General features: G+C 38.1%; 1 protein-coding gene across 1 annotated transcript in view; it reads right to left on the bottom strand.

Annotated features, from left to right (window-relative positions):
- Positions 1-13,077, bottom strand: part of CRYBG1 (crystallin beta-gamma domain containing 1) — a 65,004-nt gene that overhangs the window by 8,133 nt on the left and 43,794 nt on the right. Inside the window, exons 14-19 of the mRNA XM_056486730.1 lie at positions 9,384-9,510; positions 9,174-9,206; positions 7,262-7,371; positions 6,910-7,039; positions 3,095-3,234; positions 746-869 (exon numbers count right to left, since the gene is read on the bottom strand). Coding sequence (XP_056342705.1) covers positions 746-869; positions 3,095-3,234; positions 6,910-7,039; positions 7,262-7,371; positions 9,174-9,206; positions 9,384-9,510 — 664 coding nt within the window. The remainder of the gene's footprint in view (positions 1-745; positions 870-3,094; positions 3,235-6,909; positions 7,040-7,261; positions 7,372-9,173; positions 9,207-9,383; positions 9,511-13,077) is intronic.

The raw sequence follows: 13,077 nt of genomic DNA, 5'->3' as shown, positions 1-13,077 counted from the left end.
GCATTATCCTAATTCTGCTTAAGGCTATACAAAGACAAAGCTATGACAGCAAGCAAACACAGTTGGTTACAGGTACAAGTAACCTATGAATTAGAAAAAGCTGTTTCTCTAATGAAATATGGCTCAGCAAGAAGCTCAGATGTTAAAGCTCCCAGGACTGCTGCACCATTGGACAAGGTCATATGGTCTTTATTTAGAGAACAAAATAAAGAGTGCATGACAAGAATAAATTTTGTATTAGATTTGCAAATTATTCTGCCAAGTAATAAGCAGGGAGGGACTTTCCCTCTTAAATCAACACAAAATCACTACTAACTGAAGTATCTTTTTTTTTTTAAAACCAATTTTCTTGTTGTTCCATAAATAATGCATATATAGTACAGACAGTATGCCAGCAACCAGTCTAACTGCAAGTTATGAAACAACTTAAAATTATTTATACATAGCAGTTATTGCCATTATTTATTAATCCTTAATTAATCCTTATATGCTGTCTTCTGTACTTTAGTTTAAAGGATGCTTAATGAACAGTTTAAGCAGTGTAACTGCAAAGCCATGTAGCATATTCATGCAGCTTTTATTACACACAAAACTCTGGAGTGATTTCTTTACACAATTGCCAATGCTTAAGTTTGTCACATGCCTGTGACAAGGCTGTAATGCTGCTTTAACTGCATAGTATCTCCCCAACCCCATGACAAGATATCAATTAGTGCTTGATGAGCTCATGTCAAAGCCCACTCACCTGCAGTAAAGGTCTCAGAGAACCTATCTGACAAAAGCCACTGGCTTTATACCAATCTGGAATTTCATTTGGCGTTAACAACATCTGACGTCCCCTGTAATTACTGTGTTCATAAATGATCCATCTATGAGGAAAAAAAATAAGACAATGTTTTAACTGCCAAATTCTGCTTTGGAATCAATAAATGAGTTTAACAGAAATCTGTCCCACAGAGTAGTAGTGCTTAGCTTTGGAAAGCCAATGACGTTCTTTGTCATGAAAAAAAAATAAAATAACATCCTGATTTACATCAGCCACATTGAGATGGGTATACAGGAGTTTGAATTTTAGAGTTCTGTTATTTAAAAACTACAAGCTGAGTGAAGCAAAGCAGTTTTTTGGGAAAACCTAACTTTGAAATACCGTTTGTTTTTGGGAGGCATTGTGACTCGTGTGCTGTACATACTACATTGCTGCAAGTGCATAATCAGCTGGTTTGTGTATCTGAATTTGGACAGGCCTGGTTCACGTGAGAAAGAACTACTATGGATACAGATTGGAACAAGCAAATACTGCAAACTGCAACAGGGTGAAGTTCTCTTGGGTATTTTGATAGAGGTTTTATTTCATAACATCTCTCTTCTTTCCAAATACCTGCATGGGGGGTTGGGAAGAGAGAGAGCAAGAGTGCACATAGAAAAATTTGTTTAGCATTCCCTAACACGCATCCAACCATGCTTAAAATCACACATTGAGTGTAATCTGTCAGAACCCAACTTCTGATTCTCCATTATAGGTACTGCCAGTGAATTATGTCTGAGCTTCAAAATACTCTGCCATACAGTGCAATTTCTAGAGTTTCCTCTCAGTGATGTGCTGGGACTGTCCAGTAGCCATGGGGGTTTGTGTACCTGAACACTCGATATGCTCGTTTTCAGGTTACCTCCTTCCTCTGACTGATTTGTCACCAGACCTCTCCATCCAGAAGCACACTGACTTTAATTTTGGTGCTTTTTCACTGCCTAATACACATCTATTCCCAGGTATGAAATTAAGAGAATTGTAAGTGGAGGCCTCTTAGCAAAGGAAGAGAAGATGAAACCCTCTTCAATAAGGGAGGCAGCAGGGGCAAGGAAACTGTAAATCCTGTATCATGACACATTTCAGCACCTGACACTGCTATAATGAAATCAAAATTGTCATATCATATTCTGTGTTTCCAGTGATCCACCAAAAATAAACCTCACATATATTCATTGGACAGGAAGCATACACAATTTACAATTCCATTACCTGGAATCATGATATTGTCAAAGAAGTAACTTGATGTTTCACTTCCTGCTATGGAAAGTGACAATCATATATTGTGGTTATGGTGAAAGATAATGAAACCTTGGGAGGCTTCAGAATATGAACATGTACCTTTTCTTATAACCTTTGTTTCAAAGTTCAGTTCAGCCTGTTAGGGAAACCCTTTGACCTGCTTATCCAGATGGGGAAAATGATTTGCTCTACAGATTTGCTTATCAGCTATCCACTTGAGGGCAGTCTTAAGCTACCCACAGCATCTCTCTACCTCTGAGATTTACCTCTTCAAAAGATCACATTTAAATGCAAAGCAACAGTAACATGGATCTATCATTAAAAAAACAAAAAAAAACTCCAAACTACAAAAACCACCAAAACTGGGGGCAAGCTTAGAGGTAGAGGTTAATAACAGAGGAAAAACAAAAAGAGAATTTAACAGATCTTGTGTAATCCTAGAATATAGGACAGTAGTTTTAAAAATGCTTCCAAACAGATTTTAAGCTTCATCACAGACTATTTTTTACAAGATCTTCAAGGTAAATTTAGAGAACACTACTGATTAAAAACACTTACCAAATCTAACTGCTAGATTCTCATCCAATTATTGAAGTAAAAGGGACTATTACTACTAACACCAAAAGAGGTGAGACCATGGTCTGTACCCCTGTGTCCATAGCAGAGATTAAAGGATGACCGTGAACACTTATTAAAAAACATTCTGACCTTATGACACAGATCACAAACCAAATTATTTTTTTTATGACTGTGACATAAACCAAGAGCACAGAAGTTGGTTTTAAGGATGCTATCCAAGCTGATTTTTATAATATGGCATGAGAGGAAGACATGAATTTCCTTGAGAGCTTTATACAAATTCATTTCAACTCCTAGCAGAGGACATGAGTCGGTGATAACACATTATTGAGACAGGATATGAAAATGCTCTGTAAGATGAAACTACATAATTATGTTATTCTAATTTTGCATTCTCTAGGTCCATTACACCTGTAAAGTTGAGGAAGTACTTCATTCTAAAGAATCAAAAGATGATTTTAAACTTACATGCCACCAAGGACTTGAACTGAAGCTATTCGAGGATTGTATCCCAGGAACTGAAGATTTAATATTTCTGTACTGAATTCGATTTTCTTTCCTTGGAAACCCATCTTTTCAAAAAGAGCTATGCAGGGCTCAGACAGTTCCTGCAAAAGGAAGATAAATGCTTTTATAGGATGTTGGAACTCCAGATGGTGACTGTGAAGATCAGTACTCCAAATACCCCTTTTATTTCAGAGGTTTCTTCTTGATTGTTTAAGATCAAAAACCCTTAATCAAAAACCCAACTCTCTTCTTAAACTTGAAAAGTCATAAAAAACCCTTATACAAAATACACAAGGGGTTTCTTGCATGGAACATAAAACTTCCTTATCTTAATGCACAAAGACCTCTGTGGCTGATTCTTGCACAATACCTTGAGTATGATTTAAAATACATTTTAATCAATGCCATATCTCTCTTCCATTACACTAACCCCCACTCGTGGGAATTTTCATAAAAAGAGCAGAACAGACAGTAAGATAATATTGATTTCTACAGCTTCAAATGATGACAGCCTTGTCAGCACTGCTTATCACTTATTGCATTAATTTTTAACTTTTACAGTAGGTTACAGCAACTTCAATCTCTGACTAGACAAAAGATTCAAGATTCACACTACTGAGGTAAAATTCATGACAAGTGAAAACTACAACATCAGAATTCTCCAAATTGCTGCAGAGAGATGATTCTTCTGTCAAAATGCTTGTGGTGTCACAGGGTTTCTGCCCACACGAAGCTCTCTGCAACACTGAATCCAGTTTGAATGTCTTCTGGCAAAGGAACCTTGGACTCTTTTCTGTGGGGCAAGGTATCTGTAGTGGACTAAAATAACCTGTCATAATGAAGGCCTTCCTGTGGAAGCTGGGAGGTAGGGCTTGAAATTCCCCAGGGTAAAGTCAATTAAGCGTGAGTGTCCTTGTGTTACAGTGTACACTCGTAGACAGAAATGACACTGCCACTCCCTTTCTCACCAATCTTCCAGCCAACGAGTGCATCAAACCAAGGCCCAGCCAGCAGTCCTTCCCTCTGGCACGTTCAGCGCGCTCGCACATCAGCTGCATCGGGAACGCCTGACATGACGCAAAGTCTCGACAGGCTCCCATCCGGCCTTGGGCAGGGAAACAGGCCCTCCAAGGGAGAGCTGGCTCCATGCATGCGTGGCAGCTCATAAATGCATGCCTCCATGTGAGGTTATTAGGCAAGACATCCCATCTACTGTTTCTAGACAGTGCTTAAATTCCTCTTTAATCTTCCTTTAGATGTTTAAGGGCTCAGATGACCACGTTGCATGAGCGTCACCGTTACCTGTGCAGCAGTCCAGCTTAGCACACAGCAGCTGAGTTGTGCTTCCTGATGGCACACATGCTGCTAGGCTGTGGAAAATGCCAGGAGAGGCCTTTTCACTCTACTCCAAAATCAGAGTATGATCAGCCCCACCATGAAAGGCAACACCCGTTAGATTGTCATGTATCACCATGAGTAAAGATCCCAACAGGACCAGTCACACTGTGATGTCCCAGTGCCCCTGAACTCTAAGCCCTTTTACAGACTGACACCTGCCCTCTGAGACATGAAACTTCTCAGGCAACAGCCTTTCAGCCTCATGCAATGCTTTAGAAATAATCTTCTTGCAAAGAAAACAAACAGAAAAGGAAATCCTCCAATTTTCTACCACACCTTACCCTGTGCATTTTTTTGATTCAGCAGCAACATTGTTATATAAAACAGTGAGAAGTGCAAGCTCAGCTCATGAATTTTCTGTCATTACTTCCCATGTACTGCACTGTGCCAAGCTGGTGTTCCTGCATATCTACATTTAGTTATTCCACAGTTTCTCATTAAAAATTTAAGATGGTAATTTCAGATGACTGTTCAAGTATAAACCACATTCACAGCTGTTTTTTATAGTATGCTCAGGAAGAAGAATGTGTCAAATTCAAGGAAAAATGTCATTTTCTATCTGCAGCACAACCATGTGGAGCACGCAAAGCAAGCACAACCAAGACATAGTAGAATCTAACCCCAAAACCCTTGAGCTTATAAACAGCCCTTAATATAGTTTCATAAGCTCCCTTATTTAAAAAAAAAACAACCTTTTAGCTTTCACTTACAAGTGTATCAAATACCCTTTTAATTTCATTTTTTAATTTTATTTCTCTTTTTACAAAATGATCCCTGCAAAGGGGAGTTTAACTAGATAAATACAGAAAAATGACATTAAAATAGCAAAGGTGCTTCTTGTATAGAAATGTCATGAGAAATCCTGAGGACAGTTTTAGAAATGGCAGATGGTGGGAAGGAATTAAGATTGGCACCGCCAAAATACAGTCCCAAAATAACTCTGACAGGTGAAACCAGGAGCTTAAATAATAAGGTTCAAGCTTTTTGAAAAACATGGAAAACAAACAATATAAGTAGTTGGAAATTATAATTTTTTTCTAATCTGGTTTGCTAATAAACCAATGAGCAAAGGAACCCATTCTCCTCTGCAGCTAGGGAGCCTCTGAATAAGGAAGCAGCAGCACATCATTTGCAGACAGATGCAGCTCTCTGCTACTGTCTGAAGTGTGATAAAATAGGACTAGAACAAGTTTCACAAGTGTAAAGAACTTAAAGAAGCACAGAACTGGCATTTCTATTTTAACACAAAAGTCTCTGTCACAAATAGTAAATCTTTTAAAAGTAAGCTGATCCTTCCAGCTTGAAACAAGCATTTTAAACCCAGGAACTACTGACATGTACAGAAAGTTTATTTTAATTCACGGTGATCACCCACCAAGCTTGGCTAGAAAAAGTTCTATTGTTTTTAATACATCTGTCTACTGGACAGCCAAAGAGTTCAGAAGGCAGATGTACTTGCTACAGTTGTTACAGAGTAGATCAAAATTCTCCAGAGCCATGAACGAGGATGACATTTTAGCTCTCCTTCATCAACGGCTACACCACTGACAGATTACCAAAATTACACTGGAGTGCAATAAAGTTGCCAAATTCAAAGAAGAGATTCAATAGTGAACTCTTCCTTTTTTAAAATGAGTACGATCTCCTCATGTTGCTGTAAGTTCCTGGAATCTTGACCACAATTTGCTAGTAATTACTTTGATCTTAAAAGATACTTGCAGATTCCATAAGTGATCCATCATAATGATTAGTTAAGGCTTGAGAAAACTCATTCCTGGCCACTGATGAGTTACAAAATATGTAAATGTAGTTTAGTTTGTATCTACCACACATAACAACACTGTCTGATTTTGCCAAATAGTAGTGGGTGTTGCTTTTCCTTATCTAGAAGAGTGCATTATTTTGTGATTAACACAAATTCCATTGTCCTGATGATAACAACAGTGTCTTATAATTACATGCATTTCATGCAAAGTTGCTTAATTAAACCTGCTTTTTAAATATGCATCCAAAACATGGTAGAGATATTTCTTCACACTGTCCTACCACTTTCTCAAGTGGTCTCTCCTACCAGGAAATAGACTTGACTCTTTACAGAAGTTCTTTTATAAGCTGCTGTTAAGTACAGGCATCCTAGGAAGTTGTTTCTGTAATGTCCTCTCCTTTACAAAAACAGCACAGAGGTCAAGAAATCCTAACTGCAGCTAAGACATTTAACTGCTACTGCACAGAAAAAAACCCCAAACCCAAACAAACAACCTCCCCCTCAACCCAAACCCTCTTCTCTTGTATGTATGCCCTAGAATTTTTACTGTTGCAAAAAATGGGGAATCATCACTGCCCTTATCTTTACAATATTTCTAATAGGTTTTACTTACAATATTTATGATCTGCAAAGACTTTAGAACTGTTTGGGGTGAACAACCCATTGCTGTCAAATCAGGATAGATCCCTTCTTCCAACACATACTGGTTACCAGCGAATTCCTCCTGGTCATACACAATGCAGCTGCAGAAAGAAGGAGAAGTTTCCTCTTAAGACGTCTGTGTCAGTAAAATGCAGACACATTATGTACAATGTTTTGTCCTGAAAGATTGATGTGCAAACGGCAGAGCATTGTTCTCTATAAGTCCCCATATGTGCAACCACCTCATGTGTTAGAAAACTGGTTGCTTTTCTAGAGCTTCTACCATTTTAGTGATTTTGCAGTATTCATTCAATGTAACTTACCTGCCATCTAAAATTTTTGAAGACTTCACAGCAAATGAATCAATACATCTTGTGGTTTTTTCAAATATTTGGCAGTTACCCTTGAATTCAGGCTCTGAAAATAACTGGACCTTTAAAAAGTTATAAACATATTTAAGGAAATTCATTCTTCTACCTCCATCTCCACCAGTAATTCTATAATTAGATAAAAAACATACTTAAAACACCCAGACTTCCATGGTTACCTATGTTTGTCACCTCTTCAATGTTACAATCCTTGCTCAAGAGAGCAAGGTAACAATTCCAAAATTACTTCTGGCTCTAAATCACTTAGTGACATACAAAATAATTAAAACAACACTAACGAGTGTAGCTCCTTGGTCTATCTGCCTGGTAAAATGCTTAAATTCCCACATAATGGCCAGAATAGGCACACATTTATTAAAGGGCCATAATAAGTTTTCTTTTATATTATCAATCTGCTTAATTTCCAAAATGCATACTCTTCCCAGTAAATGAAGACTCTCTGCCTCTCAGAACAATAATACTGCATTATCCTGGCAGAGGACTCATGCCAAAAAGCATGGTATATATTCCCAGGATACATGAACTTTATGAGCCTGTTACAGCTACAGACACAGTCTCGTGTTGGTTCTTTCTCTGCTCCAAGGATAAGAGAGGATACATCCCCCAGAGTCTTCTGCCCTTATTAATGGAAAAAAAAAATCTAAGCAGCAAAGTGGCTAATTTGGCTAGAGGATAATTAGCCGTGATCACACAGAAGTAATTCACATTACAACATGCCCACCAGCTTTATTCACTCTTAATAGAGATAGGAGTGTGGGCAGGCTCCAAAGAGGAGCACACTGACGGTGGATGCAGTGTGTTGGCTGCAAGCCACTACTTCTTTGTCTCCTTAGGATAAGGTCTTCCTTAGGATAGGGTCTTAATAGGCATATAATGTAAAGATGCAAATAATTTTTCATGCACACAGCTGAAAATAAGCAGCCTTGAGATTTTTATTCCCCGTAGTTAATGCATTATCCCTGTGCAGGATATTCCAGTGAAGTGTGCTACTAAACAGAAGTAGCAAACCAGGACAGCTAAGAATTTTCTCCTTAGTTTTTAAGGCCATGATATACTCACCACATAGACAGAAATTAAAATAAAAATAACTTTGTACAGGTTAGGATTTCTGAACTTGAAAAGGTTCAGAATTAAGAAAGATGAAAAAAGCTGCCCATTAGCCTCACTGTCAAAACTACATATTAGTACTTGCACAAAGGAGACAATCCAATGTAGAAATATATTAACTCACTGAACAGACAAGTTCTCCCTGCCATTTCCTTCTCTTATGTTATTGACAAAGGTGGCTTTAACTTTTAAGCACAACTCAGCAGTATTTGTGAGTGAACAACTCCCTTCAAGTGCAACCACCACAACCAAAACTCTTATCCAAAGAAATAGGTTCAAAAGGAATTTAGTCAGCTGTTCCAAGAACAACGTCATCTACCCTGTAGTGTCCTCACCAAGAACAACTTTGTTATCTTTGTTTATGTCTTTGTTATAGAGCCCTCACCTCAAGAACAGACTCCATGTCCTGCACCTCTGGAAAGAGGGCTTCAGGCTCCAGCTCCTAAGAACAATCACTGATACCCCAGAACACCTCACTAGCTGAACCAAGACACTGCCAGTGCCCTAAGAAAGTTCTGATAGCAATTGTGTATTAAATCCCACCTTCCTTGGGTCTTGATGTGCCTTACTCAAGAGGTTTGGAAAGTAGCCTTCCTCCACCTGCAGTTTTCACTCTTTGTCTGACTAGTCAGCCATCTATGCAAATACCTGAGTGTTCCAATGGACAAACAACCACTTCTTTATTTACATGTTACAGACATTTCACAGTATGTTTCATGTGCTTAGAGAAGTATCTTACCTTGACTTTACCCCTTTCGCTTCCAACAATATCCTGCAAAAGTTTTGAGGGGAAAACAGGGAAAAAATATTTTAAACAGTGATAAAAAACATACAAAATTTACTATTAACTATCACTTAAATAATGTAAATATACTGAATTTGATAGAAAAAGCAGAGTTCCAAATACTTCAGAGAAACTTGCAGAACAAGTATAAAATTAGCTCCTTACCATAACAATGGGTTGAACTGAAGATATTTTGCAATTCTTTCCCCCCCATGCCTCAATGCTGGGATACAGCCCTTTAGCCAGTATATACTGCTCCCCTGTAAACTCAGGATTCTCATAAGCCACCCATCTAAAATAGAAAGAAGAGGAAGGTGGTTGTTAGAAGTCACACTACCTTTTCAAAATACAGATGTGTGTTTTCATTACTGCCTTAATGTCAGAACAAATAAAAAGTCTCTGCAGTGCCAAATTGTGATGCTGTTAAAACCCTAAACAAACCAGTGTATCTGATAGTGCAAACTCTATGCAAATTTTACTACCTTCTTGCACTATGTTCATACCAATCAGAATGAATTAGCTAAAGCAAACCACAGGTTCAGACATATCATCTGCCACATATCCTAAAAGTTATCTCCAGTAAGAATATTTCAAGATGTTTTACAATGCTATTATTTTACCAACATCAAGTTCTTCTCTAAAACCAAAAAAAACAAAACCAAACCAAACAATAGGATAGATATCAGAATACACCTTTTTCAATACAACTAATTTTCAGAGTAATCTGGGCAGTAAATGTAGCAATACTAACTTTTAATGTTGCCTGTAGCTACAGCTCAGTTGTGTTTAAGCAAATACACACCCCCAACAGGATGTTGAGCTGCAACAACAGGCATATATGCCAAGCAGAGAAAGGAGACTGTTCCCTGCAAAGAATCAGAGAGAGAAAGAAGAATATCCCTGAAAGTTAAGCATTAAAACCACCACAAATTTGACCAGATCAACGTATTTAAATGCAAAACTGTTATTGTAACTAATCAGTTGAAACTCATGCTTGACATAGGCCAGAAACTCAGATTTGCATCAAGTCTTCTGTCTCAGTCAGAATATGCCTTTTTGAAAGACTTTCAACTTTTGAGATGATACACACTTGAAGTACTAGAAAAAGTAACCAAATCACTACATGTATCTCTCTGGTATCCAATTGCTCCTGCAGTGCTTTAGGTCCAATCTTAAATATCTGCTATCAGTTAGTCTTGCTAAGCATAGTCTATTACAGTCAATAAATCTTCTATTGTGTTCTTTAACCCTGGTTCCATACTGAAAGCCCAGAGCACTTCCTGCATCTATGCTACCTTTGATTTTGTGATAACCTGCAGAACTTGTCTTGCCTTTTACTGCTATACTTCCCAAACCCTCCCACACTTACACACTGACTTTTTTTTTCTGTTTGGTTGTTTTTCGAGTGCCCATATGAGAACAGACCACAGCAGCAGCTGTGTTTCATTCATTATATTTATGCAGGAATCAGGACATCTTGCTAGTTCCTGATTCTACAAGAAAAACTTTTACTCATAGTCAATCTGCTTTTAATTTTAGCTACTGCAGTGTACAATGAATATATGGTAGATTATGCCAAAATCCACCTTCAGTGAGCTCAGAAACTTACTGAGTTCCTACACTAACAAAAAATTTCATATAATAAAGCAAGTAAAATTATACAGATCTTAAAATCTGCAAGGAAAGATAACTCTCAACATCAAAATTCCCCATTACTTTTTTATGTGTGTCTGGATCAACTGGATTCTGCTAAGCTGCAGTTTTATTCCAAGTACAAATGCCAGTCTCTGCAGATACAAGAAGTGGGATAACCTCAGACTGAAATAAAGGGGCATGAACATGTATGTGCCAAGAGTATGAACTTTGTTTTACTTGTCCATGGCAAACACTCAAACAGTGATTCACATATATCACTATTCACATCTTTTGGTTTGCCTCAGATATAATCAATTATTCCAACTTGTTACGCACTAATTACTTACGGCATATTTCAAGGGCCATTTCAAAATCACCTCAGTAATTCATCAAAGAGACATTGGTATGTACCATAAATTGAGCAGAGAGTTCAAATGTCTCAGGTGTGTCTATACCTGTACCACATATACCAAAAGCAGTGAAAATAAGGTTTCCTTAAACAATTTCTTCAGCAGGCATTCATTAGATTTTTCAATGCTAGGATACAGCTATGGTGCATGGTAATTTTACTCAATTGAGATGCAAACTAGTGTTTTTGATATAAAGTGAATTGTAAGACATGTCAGCAGCCTCTTAAGAATCCCTTGATAGCAGTTATTTCGTTTCCCCCATCTAAAAACAAGCCTGAATGCACAAGTAATTAACGAATCTCACTTGCACATGTTTACATTTAAATAAATGGGATTTAAATAATTAAGTGCCACTCTTCTATGCAAGTCAGCCCATGAAGTTAGACAGTTCCTAGAGTCAGGGCTTAATGATAATACTTGTGCTTCTCCATTCAGAAGCCCATATAAGCTACTGAAAGAAGTAATAACATCATCAAGGACAGGCAGCAGAATTCAGTACCAGCTAAACCTGTCCAACCTCAAGATTATCCCTAGGAAGGATCACTGCCTTAATCCAACTTCTAACTTAACAGGAAGGCCTGGAGAGCAAGACATTGCCTCCACAGCTGAGCAAGAGAGCCACATTCCAGCTGCCAGGCACAAGAAAAACTGAAGTACTGCTCTGCAGCATGGCAGCAACCATCCTGCCCCACAGGCAGTGAGCTCTCCTAACACAACAGATTTTGTAACCCCCAGACGTACAAATTGCCTTAATGAGGCTGAGCAACAGCTCCATCCCAGGCTGCTGGCAGGAGGGTGCTGGAGACCTTCACTCCTGGGCACCATCCATGCCCCTGAAACCAGAAGAAGTGTAAAGCTTTCATTATATATTGTTAGTACTATTGCACACAGAGAATCTTTCTCCAAAAACCTCTAGGTATGACATCTAGGAAGCACAGCCAAGAAAATAATACAGACATGGGTAACTCACCAAAAATCAGATTTGCCCTCAGTTAGTCCAGGACTCACCTTGTCTAACTTTAGATCAGAGGTCAGAAAGTTAACTGGCACTTGCAGATTTGTACCACAATTAACAGATAGGATGAGGTAATAAAATTCTATTTATAGGAAAGAGAGAAAACGGCATGCTCCTTTGTGACTGTGATTCTTAGTATCCCAGGGACCTGCGAGCTTTAATTTTGTGACTCCTTGAAAGGTTTTTTCTGAACACGAGTTCAGACATAGAGAGAAGTTAAAGCTTTGTTTGAAGTGTTCTTCAGTGGGGTAACCAGGGGGATGTGCCCTTTTCAGCTCCCAGTGGATGTACCTTGTGTCTCCAGTTTCACTCACATTAGCTTCCTGAGTGCACGTAGGTTAAATTTACTACCTTCTGGTTTCTGTATATGAACCATTCATTATCTAATTATTGCCTTAATATCACTCACTATCCATATGTACTCTAGAAACAACCCAATCTACATTGTGGATTACTTACAAGAAAACTAGGGGAAAACCAGGCTGATAACTCTACCACAGTAAACAGATGACTACATAAAATAAACAAATCTGGGAAAATTCTTCCAGCAAGTTCAAAAGGAATCAACTGTAAGACAAGAGCTTCTTCAGGAGCTTGGTGTGTTTATGGATAAAGAAAAGGCACATTTCAAACATGCAGTTCCTGTGATTTTGATAAGTATTAAATAAAAGCTTGAAGAAGTTTTTAAGCAGAGGGGAAATTAAAATAATACAACACTTGATTTTAGTACGTGCTTGAACTTGTAAAGGGTGTTACCTGTTGCTAGCAAATAGTTCCATTTTCCACCACTTCAAATTCT

Source organism: Oenanthe melanoleuca, chromosome 3 (genome assembly GCF_029582105.1).
Source record: "Oenanthe melanoleuca isolate GR-GAL-2019-014 chromosome 3, OMel1.0, whole genome shotgun sequence".
Classification (NCBI taxonomy): Eukaryota; Metazoa; Chordata; class Aves; order Passeriformes; family Muscicapidae; genus Oenanthe; species Oenanthe melanoleuca.
This window is presented reverse-complemented; position numbering and strand designations above follow the sequence as displayed.